Below are 23,446 nucleotides of genomic sequence, written 5' to 3'. Positions count from 1 at the left end.
CGGAGAGCGCAGACTTCCACCAAGGCAGATTAGTGGGCCCACGTGGCCACCCCCGATCACCACCAAAATTAGTCATTTGTTTCTTGTGCCAGTATCAACATTTCCTGAATCTTTCTTTCAAATCCATCCATAAATTTTTGAGTTATCTTGCACATGGACAGACAGACAGACAGACAGACAGACAAACCAACGCCAACAAAAACATAACCTCCTTAGCGGAGGAAACTAGTAGTGCCAGGCACAACAAACCCCACCCCTTGCATGTATTTTGCCCATCATACAGTTGTGCTTATCAGTTTACATACCCTGGCAGAATTCATAATTCTTTGGTCATTTTTCAGAGAATATGAATGATAATATAAAAACTTTTCTTTCATTTATGGCTAGTGGTTGGATGAAGCCATTTATTATCAAACAAATGTTTGCTCTTTTTAAAATCATACTGACAACAGAAACTTTCCAAACTAGAAAAGCACACTTTGTACACAAAATCCATCCTCCTTTCTTTCCTCAAAAAGAGTTCAACTACTCTATTGTACAGATTATCCGTGCAGGTACCGGGGGTACCGGTCATAGTTAGTAGGGTGAAAGTGATGGACAAATCCTTTTCCTGGTTGTGACCGGCTTGCTACTTTAGGAATTGTCCAACCTTTCTTAGTAATGTCCAGCTTTTCTTGAAAAGTCCGTCTTGAAAATGGCTTTGGCAATAAAACAGCATCCAAATCAATTTCTTCTCCTCCTTCAGCCATTGTGTTTTGACAAAACAGCTATTAAATTAACACAACTATATTTCTGTTTGTGCAGATTGCGACAGATGCAGTTTGCCAGCTTTGGCTAGTACGCTCTCTGATTATCCAATCAAAGGGTGTGAATACGCTGACATTACCAAACACCTGCTAGAGGGCCTTGGTGTCCCCAACTCAAAATCTGATTGGTTGAAGCAACAGTTTCATTGAGACTTATGTTTTGCTAGAGGGCCTGCAGAACTGATTGTGATGCCTCCAGGCAGATTTCTTTGACTTTGACCCTGCCTGGCAACAAATGAAGGCTGAAATGTGATTGTTTAAATGCTTTGATATGAAAATACATGTCTGGGAGCAGCACAACCAGGGGAAAAGCTATGAAAGGAAGCTGACACACCATTTACAATTATTTAATAAGTATTCATGAACAAAATATAATTAACATCAGTCTGTGATTAAGATATTTTTTTAGGCCAGCAGAGAAGGCTTTGAAGGCCCTGACGGCCCACCACTGATAAAACCTCACCCTTCAGCTTCATGGGCTGTGATCATTCATGTCGGTCCTTGTAACTTTATCTTAGACTTTGAAGGAAAGTTTTTTTTCAGCTGTGAAAGTAGGCGTTTGATGAAGACATCCCCTCCTCTTCCTCAGTGGCAGATTTCTGTCCATTTTCTCATATGTCATGAAGAGGAAGCAGTGAAAGGAGGTTTGTCTATGTTCCATTCAGTCATTTCGTCTTTACTTTGCATCTGTCTTGTTTCTCCTTTTACATGGTGTTCCTGATGTTCAAGGTCTCTGAGCTACAGACTAGAACATTCTCCACCAGACTCTGGAGAACATAGGCAGTGGAACCATCCTGCAGGTTTGAACTCCATAAATGTTCAATACTGTTCCTGAAGTTACTGAAACTCTGTGTTTGTGAATCCATGTCTGAATGTTTTGTCTGTTTGATTCTCTGATTCCATCATCAAGTTCTGCCTGTTGTTGACGGCTCTGTCACTGGGTTATGAACCAATCGAAGCTGCTGCTTTTTCAAGGCCTCTTTGAAGCGTTGTACGACTAATGCTAGGCCATCTGTCAGTTCAGCATTAAGGTTGTGTCAGAAGTCTTCAGCATCATCTTGGTTGAATTTGAAAACTATGGTTTATAAAACCTGTTTCACATCATATGTCTGTTCTGTTTTATTTCTTGGTGAATCTTGCATTCTTCAACCAACTGCTCATAAACATCCACTATTCATTCACAACCTCTGATTGTTGTAAAGATGTTACTGATGTTTCCTCATAAAATTAGAATCAGTTCAGACAGAATGTAAAGGTCATATCTTACAGAAACTGTTAAAAACTTGTTGAATGTTTAGTAAAATATGTGATAATTAATTAAAATGTTTCTAATGGATTAAAACATGTCATTTAATTTAGACACTTTATATAGTTATAGTACATAAAATAGCAATAGTATCTGTTTATGTAATTACATATAGAAGGACTTAATTGTTAATTAACATAAGTTTAGTATTAAAGCATTGGTTTAATATTTTACTATCACACAGCGTTTAAAGGAGTTGGAATCATTTATTATATCCCTGAAATCGAGTTTCGGGGATATAACGGTAATTACCCCGAATGCTGCCGGATATCCTTTGTGTGAATACGATAACTAATAGAGATTTGGTTGGATTTCTTCTCCCTTGATAACCAACATAATGGACCCCTAGATTTCAGCTTCCCTGAGTATTGTATGTCATCTAAATGGGGGCACTTTAGTTGAAAATCAGTTTTCTACACATAAATTGAGCAATAATAGGCCAGTTGAAATAAAATTTGGTTCATATTGATCATTTTACAAATGTCCATTTTCTGGCTACCACCCAGAGTTCATGTGGTATCATTTTTATTCACTAGGTGGAGTTTTGTGGGGAAAAATTGGTTCTCTGACCATTATTCTGCCACTATCAGGTCCATGTAGCTCAGACTGAGTTCTTATAGATTGTCTAACAATTATCACTTAGGATTGGGTTTTTATGGGGGGATATACCCTTGCTGTCAGTCCCCAACAGCGTAAGCCTCATTCAGTTTTGGACTCCAGTCCGTTCAGCATTTTCTCCTTTCCACAGCGTCTGTTTGGCTTCATCCTCTAGAGTTTAGTTTTAATGCTCAGATAAAAAATGTCTATTTCAGTCACAGGATGAGGTTAAAAAACTTCCACAAAGACTTTAGAGTAAAAATACTTTATATGAAAATACTGATTGGTTTGTGTTTCGACATAAGTCAGACATGTTCGTGCACTATGAGATGAACAGAGGATAAACTGAATATACACTGGATAAAGAATCTGGTCCCTGTGGATCTTCATAATGTCTATGCAGAGCTGAATGTTGGGTTTACAAAGTTCCCATTGGTCGTGACCTCGGGGTCGTCGATGTCAGCAACGTCTTCGGGGTCGAGGTCAGCCTCGAACATCCGCTGTATAAGAGCATCCACCGTTCGATACCCTGATGGAACACAGACAAACTCAGTTCTATCACATGGAATAAAGGTTAACTCAAATTCAGCCTCTGCATTTTACCCATAATACACAGTACTTAGCATTAGCACACATTAGTGTCAGTGAGCTGGCAATGAAAACATGAAAGCATTCAGGGACAAACTCCAGATCTCCATCAGCACCGTTTTAGAGGCACTAACAAGAGAATTAACCTACATGAACCAGTTTTTTCAAGATGTTACAGTGAAAACTGAGTGACAAACGAAGGTTCAACTAATGAGAGTACATTTTCAACCATAAGGCAAAACGGGCTAAAATCACAACAAATCTATGACATTAAAATGTCAGCTTCTGAACCGGTTTCAGCTGAAGGCGAGAATTGTCAAGTGGATCGACACCGGTTCCATGTTGGTGATGACGGTGGTGGGAGGAGCTTAGTGATGATGGTGACGAGTGTTTAAAGAGACAAAGACTCTGACTGAGAACCTGAGCTGACATGGTGGATTTAACATGTTCTTATTCTAAAGGTGGATTTTCATCAACGATCAGTCAGAATAAACTTTGTTGCTCAGAAATGTCTCATTTTCAGTGTTTCTTACTTTTAGAGGCAATTTTAAACATCAGGGCTGGTTTGCCGTTTGCTGATTGGCCACCGCTCAGATCGTTGTCAATGGTTTCCATAGCGTTCACCAGGTTATCCTCCAGCTTCTCCCTGATGAAATAGAACAACACCGTCACGTTCTCACCATCAGACTGTGGTTTTACACAAACAGTGTCTGTGATATCTGAAGATGAGTCAGGTTTGAGATTTTCTTTTATTGTCATTTTTGAATAAATTAACACATTCTGTCCTGTTTTGATGAGTTGTCAGTTAAAATATGTGACTAAATATGTAGTTGGTTGTTCTTTTTCTGCTTCACCATGAGAGACCACATACTTGCTCCACTACTTAAAAACATTTTCATCTGTTGCAGAAAACTGTGAAACTAAAGAAAATGATGTTTTGTTCATTTACAGATCATCTGAAACCATCCTCTGAGGATTAATCACGGATAATATTTCATTGCTTTTTTCCCAGATTCACTGAATCAAAGGGTCAGAATCCTGAAAAGAAATAAAAGAAATGTTTGATAAAATGACTCAGGACTCAAGTTAGTGTAAAATTTAACTAACTAACTAACTAACACACACACACACACACACACAATATCTTTTCTTTACTCTTTTTTGACCTGAAAAACCTTATTAAATTGTTCAAACTTTCACTAAATCATTTCAGATTATGTCATATTGACTTTAATGATACACTGATCTGCAGGTGCTGTGTTCACTGAACCTCAGACATTCTAATGCTCATCATAACGTAACCCACTGTGCTACGGAGAGCTCCAGCTCCTCAATTTTCTTCTCCAGAGACGTCTGCAGGTCACTTTTATCCACCGAGTACTCCACGAAGAATGCCTCCAGGACGAAGGCCACAAAGATGCTGAAAGACAACAGGAAGTGAAGCGTCACTGGCTGAACGCAGGAAACACAACACAACCACAACAACAGCGTTCAGGTTCAGAAAACCTGGACTCAGGAGATGAAGAAATGTCCTTCTGCGTCTCAGAGTGAAGACAGACAGTCTGTAAACCACAGATATCAAGTATCTCAACTCCACTCACTGACATGGAAAATATAAAAATCGCAGCTAGAACAGCCCAGATTTTTGACAATTAGTTTAGCTCTGGATTCACTGATGTATTTATTACTTTTACTTATGCTCAATTCAACCTTATCTCAGAGCTTATTAGAGCAAAAAAAGGACATTTCCAACAGTTTTCTTGCTATTAGATCTGTCTCTAAATCACCATCAGTTGAGTGAACTTTGTAAAGATGCTGAATCAGTTGGTTATTGAACGTCCAATGGAGGAAACATCATGCCCTTCTGCATTTACATTTTAAGACAATCCTAAAAATAAAAGTGTTCAAAAATGAGTGACAGGAATGTAGAGGGTAAAGAAGAGGAGGAGAACGAGGAGGAGATGGAAGAGGACGAAGGTGGTGTGTTGTGTTTCCTACTTGATGATGATGATAACAACCACGATGTGGAAGAGGACAAAGAAGATCCTGGCCGATACATGGGTGACGGCAGCGAAGCCGCTGCTGAGCAGTGACGTCACGTTAAGGACAATGGACATGAACGTTTGTCTACGTGACTCAAGTTACCTGAACATCATATTTCATCTCATGTAGAACATTCTGAAGATACAACCTCTAACATCATCTGTAGGTCATCTTGAGTCATGTTGTAAAGACCCACAGGCCATTTCCCATATTTGACGTCATTTGAATATGCCTCATGTGAAAGACCTCCAGCATGGGCAAAATAACTTATTGGTCAATCCTTTGATGTGAACAACTTGGTCACATGGGTGATTTAATATTTGCTGTATTTAGTCAAATATTTAATAATGAATTACGCACGCCACTATATAAAAAGGGGTGGATATGACGAGCGTGCATGGACGCTCGGAAGAGTGGCACGTCTCATGCCGGGTTGGAAGCGTGCCAGAGCCAGTGACCCTGTGGAACTGAATCAGTGGATTTAACCTTTTTTTGGATTAAATGTTTTTTCCCCCCTTTCCACATGGATTATTGACTTACAAGGAGCTGCTGGAACCAACACGGGCCGAATTGGTCGTGGTGTTGCTTGGAGCCGTGAGTAGAGCCTGCGGCTATGCTGCTACTGCTTCACTGATACTGTCTGCATGCGTGGACCTTTGGGAACAAAGGGGGGAAGGTGGCGGTGGGTGGGTGGGTGGGTGGGGGGGGAGTTGAACTGTCTTGTATTATAGTAATTGATTTTTGTTAAATGTGGTGTGTTGGAATAAACTTTATATGATTGCTTTGTGGTGTATTCGTGGTATTTCGGGTTAATTGTGGATGTGCATGAGTGTGGTGTGTGTGTGTGTGTGTGTGTGTTTGTGTGAGTGTGTGTGTGTGTGTGTGAGTGTGTGTAAGTGTGTGTTTGTGTGTGGGTTGGGGTTTCACAATGTGACCAACAACTTTCAGATCCGATGAGTCTTGTCATGAAGGAAACCATCACCTCCACCTCAGAGACTGGAAAAACCCGTACACGTGGTGCATTCAGGTACAAAGGATATCGTGCCACTGGTTGACCACGGTGAGCTCCACCAGCAGGATGAAGGACGACACCACGTTGTTGAAGTTGTTTTTGCAGTAGTTGAGTTTGGCGAAGTCGGTTCCCTCCAGCAGACGGTTTCCACAGAACGCCTTGGCTGGGTCCACTGAGTCATCGCCATAGAACTTCACCTTCCCTTTGAACAGCTCCATCCCCACCATGGCGAAGATGTAGTAGACCACCTGAGAGGACAGGGGGAGTTCTTCACCAAATGAACCTCTAGATACCCAGAAACAGTGTGTTCATCTACTCACGATGATGAGCTGTCCAAAGGTTAGGATGGCCGGTCCAATCCGAATCAGAGTGTTGATGATTGCACGAAACCTGGAAGAGAAGAAGGATGTGTTCTACATCAGTTCCACCTACAGGAACCTACTGTTGCTTCTGGTCTGGACCTTCAAAGAACCCGACTGAATTGAATGTTCACAGGTGAAGTTAGTAGAAGGTGGATGTTAACTGCTTTGGCTGAGCTGTGGTTTGTAAATGTTTCAACAGTTTTTCAGGTTGGAATGTAGTTGTTCAAACTTCAAAACTCAAAACAAAACAAACTCTTCCATTGGAAAATTTGCTGTGAAGTTCTGCTGTGGACTCCTGTGCCACAAATGAAATACAAAGAACATAAACAGACTCTGTAAGCAGTACAACCACTGAAGAACAACAGATATAGGATAAAATATAGGTTATCATGATGAGATGTGCAATTATACCAGAACAACCATCATTGTCCAGACTTAATTATTATCTAACAAATAAAAAACACACGCAGGACGATGTCATCACTGGACGGAAACACTTGTCAGCACCTATACTACCATCCAATCACAGATGAGTATGACTGGGGTCAAACCTGTGACACTACACACTGGACTGGAGACACTACAATGTCCTGACAAATGTCCAGATGATCCTCCTGGATTTCACTTCAACCTTCCCTGTTACTCCAACCACCTGGTGTCTAAACTTCACAAACAATCAACACCTGGATCCAGGAGTTCCGGACCAACTGTCAGAATCCAAACACTACCACTCTCCTCCTGAACACCGGTGTCCCCCATGGCAGTGTCCTGGGTCTCATCCTGTATGTCCTCTACCTATGACTGTCCAACGAACACCGTCTTGAAATTTGCACAGTACAACAATCATTGTTTTGATCTCTAACAACAAGGAGTCGGCATAAAAACCTAAACTTTCTCATGTTCCCCCAAGAGTCTGAACAACAAAAAGACAAAAGGAGTTCATGGAGGACTTCAGGAAGAAGGGCAAAACCACCATCCACAACCAGTGCTCATTGGTGGTTAAGAAGTGGAGATGGTCCTGATCACTGAAGACCCTCCTGGACTTATACAAATCCATCAGGGATTCATCAGGGAAGAGCATAATAGGAGTTGTAAGAGAGCCTCCAGGTAGACGTGGACAGTTTCATCACATCTCACATCCAGTTCCTGATGACACGGGACAACATCTCCACCCACAACCAGACTGAAAAACATCTTCACTTGAGCTTGTAAACTAATGAAAACTACAAGCCAGTTTTATGTATATTAATGAATATTTTCCACCACTTTATCTAAACCATTTCCTGTGTTTAATTGTAAATGTCAGGGGAGGAGGATGAAGCTGCCTCTACCTCTGGATGCTATCAACTACCCGGATCAGCCTCAGGACCCGTAGGATGAAGACAATGTCCAGGATCTGGCGGCTGCTGTACACACCCGCTGAGGAAACAGAAGACAGTGTCACATTTTACCTGACGTCACCGGCGCTGATGACATCACACCACTCACTCACTCACCTGACTTCACTGCTGAGTTGACCACAGTGGCAACAAGCGCTGAGACGACGATGATGGTGTCGAACCTGGAAAAAAAGAGCAAAAGTGAGAAGACGAACATATTTATTAGTCGTCATATTGACGCTGAAGCAGAAACAGCATCAAGTGCAAACCCAGCGCTGACCAGCAGGGGGCGTTAAACAGCAACAACAACCCAGGAGAAAAAAGCTGCACCTAAGGAGTCTGACACGAGGCCCGGAAGATCCAGGAAGTCCAGGAACCACGAGAAATGAAAAAAATGAGCAGAAAACAGCTGGTGTCCTGCAAGGCCCTCTGCTGGAGGAAGAGTGACTGAAGCATCAAACATGGAGGAAGCGTTTGGTTTCTGCTCAAGTTTTCACTTCTTGTGTTCAGGTTTTGGTAGATGTTGTCCTTTGGGTCTGGACTTCTGGACACAGGTTCTGGGATCGTTTTAGACTGAAGCTGCTCCCAAAGGAAAAAACCTCGTCTGTGCTCTGGATTCAAACAGGTTTTATGGACTCAAAGTCAATTACATTCAAGATCAACCTTCATAAACTTGTGAAGATCTTTTACCATTGGTGACCAGAGCACAGGGAGACTTTACCTCGTGATCATCCAGGCTTTGAAGAATATCATGAAGAACGTACCTCCAGTTTACAATCTGAGACGTGGAAATGCTGCGTGGAACGTGACATGACCAGAGTTTCAGTGGGTTTCAACTGGACTGGTACATGTTAGATGTTAAGTTCCTCTGCGGGTTCCAGATATCACTTTTATCACATAAATTTTTTGATTTTTCACAAAAACGCTAAACATTTCTCAGTCACTGATTCTTTCTGACATTTGATGGATGCAAATGTCTTTATCATTTATTCTGTCTCATCTCATCTGATTAAATACAAGATGAATGAAAAACTATCAAAACATTTTTGACTTTTCATTCACTGTCATTGTCTCTGCATCCACTGAAGAAAAAATATGTTATAAATATGAGAAAAGGTAATCATAAACCACAGAATCTACTGAAAAAATGTATTTATTAAATTCTTTGGAAACTAAAAAAAAATCCAGTAAAATGAATTATTAAATACACATTAAAATTTCATTTGTTAATGTGTTTTAATTTATTTGAATAAATGATAATGTGACCCAGTGGAACCAATCAGAACCAATGATCAGGTTTTACATTTTAAATGTAATGAGAATCTTCTTACATACGACCAGACTCTAAAACTAGTAAAAACTACAAAACATGCAGCAAAAAGACCAGGGTTAAAACTTTTCACCTCCTCCTCATCTTTACCCACAATTCCCTGGTCTCATTTCATGTGAGTGTGTGAGAGGCCTCACCAGTTCCAGAAGTTGTGTTTGGAGAAGAAGCCTCGGGGCTCGAAGACATAGAGCTTCAGCAGGATCTCCAGCAGGTACAGTGACAGGAATACCCACTCCGAGTTGGCAATCACTTGGTTCTCCTCGTCCAGGCCGATGAAGACGGCGTTCACCAGGATAATCAGGTCATACGTGATCACGAAGGCCCTGAAAGAAGAAACCTGCCATTAGAACCGGACCATTGTGCTTGTGGAACACGCTGAACTGCGCCTCACCTGTGTTGCACCAGTCGGCAGAGGAGGCGGCTCGGCGCTGACAGGTAGAGGGCAGGGCATAGGCCCTGAAGGGGGTGTGGCCTTGATTTGAGAGTGATAACCTCGATGTTGAGCAGGTCGGCGAGCTGCATGAAGGCGACTTTACCTGTTGACCAGGAACATCAACATCATCATTATTATTATTGAAATAAGTGACTGAGGAACTAAATCCAACTCAAGCAGAGAAAAGTTATATAAATACATACATATTATATATATATATACATACATACATACATACATACATACATACATACATATATATATATATATATTTACACACATATATACACACACACACACATACATATATATATATATATATATATATATATATATATATATATATATATATATATATATATATACACACACACACACACACACACATATATATATATATATATATACATATATACATATGTATATATACATATATACATATATATGTCAGGGTAGAGACTGCGATCTGGTAGGATCGGCGATTCTACCAGTAGAAACTCCGATCAGAGTCTCTACTGGTAGAAACTCCGATCCGAACCCTAACCCTAACCCTAACCCTTCTACTGGCAGGATCGGAGTTTCTACCAGTAGAGACTGATCGGAGTTTCTACTGGTAGAGACTACGATCGGAGTCTCTACTGGTAGAATCGCCGATCCTACCAGATCGCAGTCTCTACCCTTACATATCTATACACACACATAAATATATATATATATATATAAATATATAAATATATATATATATGTATATATATATATATATATATATATATATATATATATGTATAAAAGTAAAAAGTCTAGACTGAAGGAGTGTGATTATTATCCAGTTTTCATCAGGTTCATTACTGTATCTCATTTTCCTACAAGTGCAATTCTCGGTTTGTCCACGGGGGCAGCAGAGGGTTAAAACTGAGCTGGAACTGGATGTTTCTCCCATCCATGTTCAACGATTTACCTACCAGCGCCCTTGATCCTGTTTGAAAATCTGCTGAAAAAGAATCACTGCGTTGGCCAGGATTTAAACCCCAATCACTCACACTGCAGTCCAATGCATTAACCTACTGAGCTAAACACTAATTATGCTTTGGGCTGACCTATTTGCTATTTCATTATCTTACTTCTTTTCAAGATGTGACCTTTATTCATGTAGGTGCTGTTTGGGAGCTAATTTTTGTCCCCCAAGGCTCCACCTCTTGTATGGGGGGGGGGTCGGTCTACCGCACACACACCATTTATAACTAGCATTTTTTATGGTAAAGGGATTGAAATCTAAACTAGACTAAAGTCTATAAATCATAAAGAGACAACAGTTGTCTATTCAAGCAGCATTTGGGTCTGCATGAAAAACAAATGGGCAGCCACAGAAGGTATGTAATGTATTATTATATGGATGGAACTATAGAACTGCATGGCATTTGGCACAGATCATATTAAGTGGCTGAGTGAATCACAGTAAATTATCAAATATAGGCCTATATCTAACTGGCAGCATTTCTGCTGGTAAGGTTCTCCTTGCCGCCACACCATACATTTGATTAAAAAAAAATCACTGTCGCATTATACATATTATAAATATGTATAATATATAATAGGCCAACTATTTTCAATAAGAAGCTGCCGCTCCATGCTGCTGTACAATTTTTACCCCTGAATTTTTTTACCTCCTGAGAATTATGCGCATGCACCAAACTGTCAGGCATGTGCAACAACATTCTTTTTGATGTAAACATCCGGTAGTGAAACCTGTCGTGCGTTTATTTATCATTGCTATAGTAAATTTCACTTTATTAGGATATTCAAAACTACAGTTACTGGGAGTAAAATAATACGGGTGTAAAACCAGCACTGCAGCGTGCTGCACTAAATTTACCCTCGTAGTGCGCATGTGCGAAAACACCGGAAGTATAAAAATAATACGCGGGTAAAAATTGTATGTGACACTGGACCTTTCTGAGGTAACTGGAAGATCAGTGCGAGACGAGATTTTTTTTCTACACTGAGCAGTTGCTACAACAAAAGGTGAGAGTTTCAAATAACATGATCCTAGTGCTAATCTGTGGATTGGACCATAACAGGTGGACCACCACATGCAGAGTTTCCGTACAGGAGAGCTCTAGAGCTCTTTTATGAGAAACGAAGAAGAATTAAGTGCATGGACAAAACCTGTGCATTGTGTCACTGAGTGCATCATGACTCAATAATTAATATTATTTTCGTTATTAAATGCTATTATTAAATTATTAAATGCTGTTCCAATGTAGTTATTTTCTTTCATGCATGACGTCTACATTTGTGGACACATAGTTTAAGCTCACTTTCCAAAGGGTTATAAAGGAAGTATTCTCCAAACCACATGGGGGTAGTCTCTATAGACCCTAAGCAATACAATGAAAAAAGTATCATCTTAATTTTTAAACTGCTCTGTGATCTCATAAAGTTAAGATGGCTACCGGTGATGGCCATGTACCAAATGCTCCAGGAATATCAGTAAAAAACTTATACTCAAAAAGGCTGAGCCAGGTGAAAAAAATATTAGTGTGTAGAGGAAAGTGTGTTGAACAAATATCTGCTTTTAAAAATGAAATTTGATGTAAAATATAGCTTGTACAATCTGAAAGCCAACTGTCCACGCATGTGTACGCCATGCATCAAAGGGCTAATATAAATATGCAATAAATAAAAGTCTAAAATCCTCATTAAGTGTAATAATATACTTAATTTCTCATTTATAAGGTTTAGGCATCTTTATATGTCTGATAAATGTTAATATCTTTGGATATAAAGCAATAATCTTTTAACATTCATTCATTCATTTTCTGAACCTGCTTTATCCTCACTAGGGTCACGGGGGTCGCTTGGAGCCTATCCCAGCTGCATAGGGGCGAAGGCGGGGTACACCCTGGACAAGTCGCCAGTTCATCGCAGGACTGAACATATAGAGACAAACAGTCACTCTGACATTCACACCTATGGGCAATTTAGATTAACCAATTAACCTATCAGTGCATGTCTTTGGATGGTGGGAGGAAGCCGGAGTACCTGGAGAGAACCCACGTAGACACGGGGAGAACATGCAAACTCCACACAGAAAGGTCCCACCCTCCGTCGACTGGTGTTGGAATCGAACCCAGGACCTTCTTGCTGTGAGGCACGAGTGCTAACCACTGCACCACCGTGTTGCCCTAATCTTTTTACAGTCAAATAAAACTACTAGGTAGCATAATCACAGTTCTATGCTTTTGGACTCCTTTGATGCATCATGTATTCACACCACCATGAGGATTTTCCCTCTCTAAACATGTAAAATCTGTTTTTTCTCTCTTGTATGTGTTTGTACATCCTATAAATACATTAAACTTTCATAATGTTGCATTTTTTTGTCCGAGGTTATTTTTTTGATATTTTAACATTTTTAGCCCTTTGTTGCATGGTGTCCACATACACTGACACTTAAATATCTTCTTGATAAAACCATATTTTTAAAAAATTCTAAATGCATTTCAACTTCTGCCTAATTGTGAGTAATAAAATCAATCTAAAAAAAAACAGATACTTTGTCAGAATTCATGCTTGAAAGGGTTAAGAATGCAGAACAGAAACTAACCAACCGGCGTGTACCACCCCCCCCCCCCAATCTTGGTACCTTACCCAGAATCTGGGAAACCAATGTCTTGGTCACACAGTGAATCAACAGTGTGGTGTTTATTACCTTGTAAAAATTATGCAATTAAAATCAAAAATTTAAAAATGTTTCCAGCACTGTCTGCATACCACAATATCAGCTCCACTTTTAAAATGTAGAAAACAGGAGTAGCATTCTGAAACCAATGCTGATTTGAATGTGCAAGTGATAAAAATGCAGAACAGAAAAGGACCAACCCGTGCATTATTTTCAAATGTTTGTTGTTATTATAATCATAAGTATTTGTTGCTTAGTGGAACTCCTTTCCAGTTGAGTAAATCATGTCGCTATTAATACAAAAGAGTTACAGACTTAGACTTATTAGACTTTGTATTACAGACATTATCAGGCTAAAAGGGATCCATTTTAGAGATGCTTGATAATCTTGCTGTTTTACTTCAGCAACTGAGTCATGCATCACTGAACATAGTCCAAAATTATTTTCTAGACATAATTATGCATTTTACTGAGCCAGAGACACCTATTTTCAAAATACATCTAAAGTTACTTGAATTACTATGCACTTGATGATAATGATGCTTACTGTGGTGGAATGAATAAACCAAAACAAAACTGGATGCTGTCTTTGGGGGGATTCCCACTACTCTTATTTCTATGTATTATATCTGATTTTTTTTTTTTTTTTTTTTTTTTTATGTATGATATGACCCCATCCCCTTTTGTTTTTGTTGTTATGGTTGTTTTTGTCTAAGACAGCACTGTTTGTTTGTTTATGTGCTTATCTATGCTGGTTTGTGTCTTTGTACATTTGGATATTCATAATGACATGTATGTGTGAAGGAACAGAAACTATTTTATCTTTTGTTACATATGGCATAACCTTCCAAACATGTCTCTCCAGCCTCTTTATATTTCTTTTTTTTTCTACATTTTTTTGTGTGTTATATGAAAAACTAAATAAAGGTATTGTGAAAAAAATACATCTGAAGTGGGCAAAACAGATAGGATACCAGAACATGTCCTTTGACTGCATTTACTGGCTGTTGGACATGTGGCAGCATCTTGTGAATCATCACAGTGTTTTGTTTGACAGATGGTCAAGCATTCTACATGCACACACATTTGCCTAGTAGGTCTAGTAGGTACTAATAGGTCTACTACAAACTAGAAAAAAACTTATGCTACTACTACAGCTACATCTCAGGGTTAGTTAAGATTAAAGTGTATATTGTGTTGTGAAATATAACCATAATGCATTGTATGTTCTGTAAAGAAAGTAAGCAGTCCAGGAATATGACAATTCAGAGAAGGATATCACACACAAACACACACACACACACACATTATTTATACATATATATATATATATATATATATATATATATATATATATATATATATACACACACACATATATATATATATATATATATATATATATATATGACACCCCCATTCCATTTTTTATGGATCCGCCAGCCACTGATGTTTATGGTGTGTTCAGGTGCATGCAGTGAATTGTCAAACATCTGTTTGTAACAAAGGTGGCCCTGAGTTTTGTCTGTCAGGCTTCATACAGTTCAGAGAAACACCCAAGCGTCTGAAAATAAATCTACAATTTAGCATTTATTTGTTATAAATCTATTGAGTTTTCAGTTCAGTTTGGTTTGAGTTGTATTTAAAAGTGCATTAATAGTTTTAGTTTGAGATTTATTCCATTAAAAGAACAGTTTCAACTCAGTTTTTCAGGTTTTATGACTAAAACTTGACCAAACGCTGCCTCAGTCCATCAGTTTTTCTGCTTTGTCACATCCTGAAAACACACCAGAGTTATGGCAGAGTCATGATCAGTCACACATCAGCCACATGAGGAAGTTTAACGGTTTTATCTCAGATATCATCCCCTGCTTCATGTTATAGAAAACAGAACCTGAAGTGAACAAACCCGAAGCCGAAAAATGCAAGATGAAACATGACTGAATTGAAGCTCTATGATGTCATTTTGTTTTTGGGTTGAATGAGATAAAAAAAAAAAAAAAACAATGTGGACATTTAATAAAATACAAGTAAAGTCTGTTCATTCTCAAGTCTGAACTTCTTCAGCTTTGACAAATCCAGACTTGAGTCATAAAATCTGAAAAGCCCGATTAAAGCTGAAAAAAAAACCTCACATTAAACTATTCTATTCACTCATCAAACCAAGACTCTAAAATAAATAAAACTCGATGTTTCTAAACTTGAAGAGAAACTAAAACCAGGTTCAATTCGGTTCAAGACAAGGTTCAGTTCGGTTTAAGACTAGGCTCAGTCTGGTTTAAGAGCAGGTTCAGTACTATTTAAGACCAGGTTCAGTCCTCATTAAAACCAGGTTCAGCCCGGTTTAAGACCAGGTTCAGTCTGGTTTAAGACCAGGTTCAGTCCAGTTTAATACCAGGTTCAGTCTAGTTTAAGACCAGGTTCAGCCCAGTTTAAGATCAGGTTCATTCCAGTTTAAGACCAGGTTCAGTCTAGTTTAAGACAAGGTTCAGCCCGGTTTAAGACCAGGTTCAGTCCGGTTTAATACCAGGTTCAATCCTATTTAAGACCAGGTTCAGTCTAGTTTAAAACTAGGTTCAGTCCAGTTTAAGACCAGGTTCAGTCCAGTTTAAGACCAGGTTCAGTCCAGTTTAAGACCAGGTTCAGACCTGTTTAAGACCAGGTTCAATCCTATTTAAGACCAGGTTCAGTCCTATTTAAGACCAGGTTCAGTGTGGTTTAAGACCAGGTTTATCCACTGTGTTCTTAACGTGAACCTGTTCAGATGTTGGTGTTCTGGACCGGCCCCAACCCGCCCCCCACCCACTGTGTTCGTTACTCACCGATGGCACCCTGGTTCTTGTCATCACATACGCTCCACAGCAGCTCCCGGTGGGAGTTGCTGATGTCGGGACGCACCAATCGGATCAGCTGGTTCCAGCGCTCCTGAATCACCACAGGCTCTGCCCCCTCCTGCCGCTCCTGCAACACGGCAAATGCTCGCGCCATTTTGTGGCGTCTGGCCCTGACAAGCTGGCGGACCTCCTCCTAGAGATGAAGAGAACCCAGCAGACATCAGGACCAGGGTCAGAACCCAGACTTTCACAGAGTCCAGATCCATGTGGGTTTATGACATTCATTTGTTACATTAAAAGGACTCGTGGTACTTGTACACGTCTGATGTACTTCTACTTGTCATCTCCTCAGGTCCTTCATAGTCCTGAACATCAGACACCAAGTCACATGGCTCTGAACTTTTATGAAGATTTATTTTAGTGATAATATAGTTTAGTATAAATCTGTACTAATGTGCAGTAAGAACCTGCATCTTACATTTGTTCATTTTTCTAAATCATTTTCCATAAATGATGTTCTTAATTACTAGAGAATTGATCACATAACTGGTAACACCAATGCATTGTGGGTATTTAACATGGCTGGTGTGTAGATTTGTTCTGGTTTAACTTCAGTTAAAGTTGACGAACTGTCACCAATAGATTAGATCAGGTTTGTAAAATGGAAATAATGAATTAAAACAGAAAATATCACCCCAGTCAATTGGTCAATGTGACGGATTGATCAGGGATTTATTTTATTTTATTTCATTTTATTTTCAGTTTCAGTTCCAAAGTTTCTAAGGTGAAAACATTTGTATCAGATGTGTTTAAAGTGTCTTTGTGGATAAAGATGCAAATGAATCAATATTTTCTACTCAGTCTTTAAAACCAATTGACACTGATGATGAACTAAAGGTCATTTTATTGAATATTAATAAAGCCACTTTAGGTCAGAACCTCCTGTAGATCCATCAAACCAACACAGATCACATGACTCAACATGAAGCCAGATGAAGGCCTGCTCATGAACCCATGAAACAGAGCGAGGTCCGTACTCATGCGGTGACAGTTTTCTACCGGTGGGTTTTTAGAGCCGTCTCGTAAGTGACCGTCCAGGGTCTGATCCCCATTTCCAGACGTACCTTCAGGTATTTTTTGTAGTTGTTGTAGACGACGGCCAAGAAAACTGACATGAAAATGTAGGTGTTGATGAGGATGTACAGGATGAAGAAGATGGCAAAGATGAAGCTGGCATTGTAGGCGGGCATCCTGCCAACAACACACAGGACGTCACACGTGTACATGACAGATAAAAACCACAACAGATAAACAAACACTTTCTTCCCCTTTCATGAAAAGAAGAAACATTGAATTTCCTCAAAGCATCGGGTTTGTTGAACCTTCATGAGTTGAACATGGTTTCATGTGTTTGTGTTGAGTCAGTGACTGAAGAAACTGAACACAAAGATCAGTGTTTCATTCAGTGACAGACGTTCAGCTTAAACTGAGGGTCAAAGGTCAAACAGGTGGATGGAAAACCTGCAGGACGTTCTGCCCTTTTCACAGGAAGTGAACTCATGTTGAAATGGTCATGTGACAGACGTGTGTTTCTTACATGACGTCAGGGCTGTTGGCCGTGGTGACGAGGACATACAGGTCGAACACAATGTCCAGGTAGTTGGTGAAGTACGGAGCTCCGTTTATCGTCTTCAGACCTCTGGAACAAACAGAATGAGGATAAAGGGACAATTACCCACAATGCATCTGCTGGAAAATGAAACGTGATGACAGTGAGAGACAAACTCGATAAAATAATTCAATAATCGTCCTTAGAGCGACAGAGTTAATATACAGAAATACATCTACAGATGATACAGAAAAGGCACAAATACTTTTCAGTATTTGTACTTTACTAAACTGTTATTTCCAATGTTCTGAAACACACCACAGACTGCAAAGGTTGGCAAGTGCTCACCGTTTGCCTAGGAGTTTGAGCGCCATCAAGGAAAAGATGAGAACGCTGAACATGAAGAGCAGGAAGACGTAGAAGATCTGAGGCAGAGCATTCCGGATGCTTCGGAACGCCCTGCGGAGCTAAACACAAACAAACAAATAAACACGTAAACAAACCGGCGCCAGCATCCATGGCATCCCTCAGGGCTCCGGCTAATGACACATTCAGGCGCCGTCAGCTCATAAACATTTCAGGCTTTAATCGGCAGAAAGTAAACCATGATCCACAGATTTCAGCAAATTAGAAACAAGTGACGACTATGACATGAATGGAAAATCAACACAAACCCACTGAACTGAAGAATGCCAAAAATACACATGTACTGAGGAACTCATTGTAATCTACTTCCTGTTTCTGTTCAGTTGTTTTATACATTAAGATAAAACAGTTAAATGTGTACGTTGTACACATCAATCCTGAATCCTGAATCTAAAGCTGTCTGAGGGTTAAAGTTACAGTGTTCAGACAGGTTCGCATGGGGGTGTTATGGGTTAGTGTGTGGCGACAGGTAGGCAGGTGGGCGGAGTTACCTGCCGGCCCTCTGTGACATTGACCAATAGCAGCGGCCGTAGGACTCTGGACCAGCGGAGGGCGTGACAGTTGGCGGATTTAAGTGCTCCGTAGATGATCATATCAATCAGAGTGAGCTGAAAAGACACAGAAACATCAGAGTGTGTGCATTAACTGGTGAAACGCATCCTGCGAGTCTAAATTCATCACCTCTTTCACACGAACAGGGTTTTATTACAGACGCAGATGTTTCACCTGATCATCAGATGCAAATGTTCTGTCACTAGAACACAGAACATGTGACGTACATGTACTGAAACCATGACTCTGGACTCCTAACAGGCCCAGGTCCACATTCTACAGCTAACATGTTCCATGTGATTCTGTGTGGTTCCATGTGGTTCCATGTATCCTGATGTGAGTCACTGCGTCCCCAGGAAGCCGCTCTCCTCTGAAGGTGCTGACGAGGCAAATCCGGCGGCGAAAGGTCGTTTCACAACAACAGACAGAAAGTCACCTCAGCACATTCTTCTTCTGTCGTTTACAGACAGGAAACAGCAGCTATGAGCCCAAAACCAGGAAGTGATCATGGTCCAGACCTGCAAAACCTGGTCCCTTACTAGTACAGACTACAAAGCCCCTCCCACTGACCCCAGTAAACCCCGCCTACCATGAGGATGACAATGATGCAGATGTTCTTTGGGTCTTTCCAGAACTTGTCTCGAGGAATCACTTTGGCGTAATGAACTAGTCGGATGGTGAAGGCAAGCAGACACAGTAGTTCTGCCCCCATGGTGGCCTGGAGGAAGTACATGAGTACATCAGTATGAGTACATCAGTATACAACTACACGAGTACATCAGCACACGAGTACATCAATACATGGGTACATCAATATGAGTAAATCAGTACACAAGTACATCAGTACTGAGTACATGAGTATGAGTACATCAATACTGGGTACATCAATACACGAGTACATCAGTACACGGGTACATGATTACACAGATACACACAGTTGTAGTATTACATGACTGCTCTACTACAGGAACTGGTCCTGGGTTTTAAATAATGAAGTAAATCTAGGAGTATCTGGAGTACTACACTGTAAATTACGGCATTCCAATATGGCGAGAATCCATCTCACCCATATCGGCGTAGTGATGACAGCTGGTTCCTCGAAAACCGCCAAACCCAAATTGACCAGGATGAAGAAGTAGAGCAGAACCTTCAGAACCCAGTGGTTGTAGAGCTGGTAGAGTCTGAAACAAAACCAGAGCACGGTCAGAACCATCCGAGACTGGGACAGAACCTGGACACCAGGACGGACACACTGAGGAGACTGCCCCTGGTCCTAAAACACCAGGACCAGGACCGGCCTGAACCTGAATGCGGGTGTTGAAAGGCTCTGACCTCACAGCCTGTGGTGTTGTGTCGAAGTAGATGTTCCGGTTGTACTGAGCATCTGATACGTAGACGGCGGCGAGATCCAGATCCTGAAACACAGACCGAAGGTTAATGGACACAGAAGACGTCCAAGTCTGAGTCCAAATCCAGGTCCAAGTCCAGACCAAAACCCAAACAGATTCAGGTTCAGTGAGTCTGTTTCTAAGACCATATAAACAGAGCCGGGTCTTCAGCTCATGTTTGACTACGTCACTTCTGTTTCAGAAAAAAACAGAGAAACAGTTGAACAGTAAAACCATAAACCACACCACATCCACCTGCTTTACGAGCCATTTACTGCACAATCACATGAGCAGGACAGGCCGCAGGACCACGGTCACAATAAGGACCAGGTCCATACTGAGGTCCTGGTCTGGGAGGTTAAGAGGTAAACCAGTCCAGCTGAAGCCAGACCTGAAGGATCTAGGATCAGGTTTATGTTTGATTATTATGAATAGACTCTTCAGTAAAGAAACTGTAAAAAAAAAAAAAAAAAAAAAAAAAAAAAACGGAGAAAATGTTGATTGAACTCCAGATAAAACTCAACTGAACCAATTAATTCAACAGTTTAATCAGTTCAAACCTAATCAATCAACAGCTTTAACCAGTAAAGTGTCTTTTTCACATCAATAATCTGAGAAAAAATCACACCGGAACTTCATGACAAACAAGTTCAACACAAGTCCGGTTCTAGATCTACAGGTCAGTCCGGGTCCCGGTTCCGAATCCCATTCTGACTATGGTTCTGATACACCAGAGTTAAAAGCAGAGATGAAAACATCCCTCATGTCCTTCCTGGTTTGACTAGACCCGGGTCGAACCACCGTAGACCGGGTCCAGGTGGTCCAGGGTTCGGGTCGGCAGAACCCGGTCCCTGGTCCCGGACTCATCCTGAACAAAGACCCGGTGACGTTGAATCGGAACGAACTGAGGCTGTTTTTCTTCTCGCTGAATGATGGATATAACCCTGGATCTGGTCCAGGTCCTGGTCTTGGTTCGGTTTCTGAGCTTCGCGGACCCGGTCCCGGTCCAGTGAACACACTCACCTCCTTGTATTTGTCGGGGTTCCCTCCGTTTGGAACCCGGTCTGGTTTTCCTGGAGCTCCGGGGTCCTCAGGCTCCGGGTCCGACATCTCAGATCTGGTCTCTGCCGGACCGGGTCCTGGACAGGGATTATGCGGATATATGCTTTGGTTCTGGTGCAAAAGTCAGTGGATCCGCATCAGTTTCAGAGTGGCAGGTCCGAGTGAGCTGCATAGGGTCTGGGCGAGATCTGATCCGGATTCTCCAAGACCAGCACTCATAAACCAGGACGCTTTCACGGACCGTCGGAAACATTCAGGACAAAACACAGTGACGTGGAAACCAGTTGAAGACAAACACAGACGGATTTTAACTTGAAGAAGAAAATCAACAGATTCGTGGACAAAACATAAAAGTAATTTGCATCAAATAAAACAGGTTTTATAAAAGTAATTTGCATCAAATAAAACAGGTTTTTACCAAATGAAACTAAATCTGAAAACTGAAATTCTACAAAAACAAAAAGACTCAGACATATGAAAACACGGTTCACATCACTTGTACCTGAAAATAAAATACAATCCAACTGTAAACACCTCAGACCAGGTCCTCACCGGTCCGTGGACAAGAACCTGGACCTGGGTCTGGACCCAAGTCGGGATTGAGGAGTTCAGCGACCTCCGGTGTCTCCAGCAAAAACACTGGACCTCGTGTTGTGTTCAGGGTCTGTGGCGCTTCATGAACATCTGGACCATGTTTCCACGAAACCTGATTAATACAGAGGCTGAGGAGTTCCGTTTTCTAGAGGGCGCTATTGAGGCATTTTACCATCAACTCAGAAAACTCGTGATGTTTCTGACTCGGTTTTCAGTTTATCAGTGAAACTCAAACATTAACTGAAATCACGAATGAAGGTTTTTGAATAGTTTGTGTTCATTTAAATAAATGACTTGATCTGTAAGTAAAAGTTAAAGACGGAGAAACACACACAACAAATTATTGACATTTAAGATATAAAATACAAATACACACAAAGGATATAAATCATTACAATTATCTGTTAATTTATTATATATTTACTGCATTGAATTAAATGTTTTATGAGGATTTTTTTTTCTCTTTTCTTTCTTTTAGATCTTTCCTTTTTTCGAATTTTAACTGGAGACAGTAAAGGCATCATAGACCATCACATGACACCGTTCAACAAGTAGTTTTTATCTAAACTTCAATAAAACTTTTTGTGTAAAGGTGAAATAATGAACTAAAATTATTTTAGGCTTTTTCGATTTAAGACATTTAATTAAGTTTTAAATCTTAAAGTTAAAAAAGAAAGAAATAAATAAATATCAACTTAAATTGCTTTAAACTTTCTTAAACCCTTTTCTAATTGGTTTTATCTTTAATTTTTTTCCTGTTTTTATTTACATAGTTTGGTGTTGTCCCCATCCCCCTCCCTCCTTCACATCATGTGACCATATTTGGTTCTGTGGGGCGAAAATAATCCACTGACCTTTGACCTTTAGAAAGAAAATAATAATAATAATAATAATAATAATAATAATAATAATAATAATAATAATAATAATAATTTGGAAACTTTAATGTCAAGACTTGTACCATTTTGTCCATTTTTAACTCTTTATTTGCGGGGGTTTTTTGTTTTTTTTTTTTTTTTTAATGGTTTTTCATAAACTCTTTCTGTGCTTTTTGAATATTTGTTATTTTTCATCGTACTTGTTTGGTTTCTATTTTATTTAATTTCTAGTGTAAATGTATGAGTTTTTTTTTTTTTCTTCTTAATAGTTCATCCTCCAGCAAATCTGTTCATTTAATTTTTTCTTTAATGGTTTAAATTGTCCATATTTTGTGCAGTGTTTATTGTATATAAATGATTTATCAGCTCTTTTCTTTCATGTTTTATCCTGTAAATAGCTTTTTTGTTTGGTTTTCTATTCGTTTTTCTTGGATCCATTTCCTTTCCTGGGGCCTGTTTCACAAAACTAGGATGAGAGATTAAGCCATGATATGTTGGCTATCCTGGCTCAACTTATCCATGATCCGGTTTCACAAAAGGAGGATAGGGGAAAGCAGGATATGTT

General features: G+C 40.0%; 1 protein-coding gene across 2 annotated transcripts; it reads right to left on the bottom strand.

Annotated features, from left to right (window-relative positions):
* Window positions 1-2,958: 2,958 nt before the first annotated feature.
* On the bottom strand, window positions 2,959-22,058 carry tpcn3 (two pore segment channel 3). 2 transcript variants are annotated; one of them, XM_030157098.1, is made up of 21 exons: window positions 21,912-22,058; window positions 21,371-21,639; window positions 20,292-20,374; window positions 20,026-20,140; window positions 19,549-19,677; window positions 18,899-19,015; window positions 18,330-18,448; window positions 17,970-18,071; window positions 17,497-17,623; window positions 16,361-16,565; window positions 9,815-9,959; window positions 9,561-9,746; window positions 8,858-8,887; window positions 8,211-8,275; window positions 8,046-8,133; window positions 6,673-6,742; window positions 6,381-6,600; window positions 5,296-5,386; window positions 4,604-4,717; window positions 3,831-3,943; window positions 2,959-3,238 (listed from the first exon to the last, which is right to left on the bottom strand). In XM_030157098.1, exons 2-21 carry the CDS (start codon window positions 21,455-21,457, stop codon window positions 3,105-3,107), a joined length of 2,340 nt encoding a protein of 779 aa, XP_030012958.1. In that variant the 5' UTR covers window positions 21,458-21,639; window positions 21,912-22,058; the 3' UTR covers window positions 2,959-3,104. The 2 variants fall into 2 exon arrangements, with proteins under 2 accessions (XP_030012958.1, XP_030013029.1); XM_030157169.1 differs by lacking the exons at window positions 8,858-8,887; window positions 21,912-22,058 and having other exon boundaries at window positions 21,371-21,781.
* Window positions 22,059-23,446: the final 1,388 nt, after the last annotated feature.

Source organism: Sphaeramia orbicularis, chromosome 1 (genome assembly GCF_902148855.1).
Source record: "Sphaeramia orbicularis chromosome 1, fSphaOr1.1, whole genome shotgun sequence".
NCBI classification, from domain to species: Eukaryota; Metazoa; Chordata; class Actinopteri; order Kurtiformes; family Apogonidae; genus Sphaeramia; species Sphaeramia orbicularis.
Note: the sequence above shows the minus strand (reverse complement) of the source record. Positions and strands in the feature narration are given on the sequence as shown.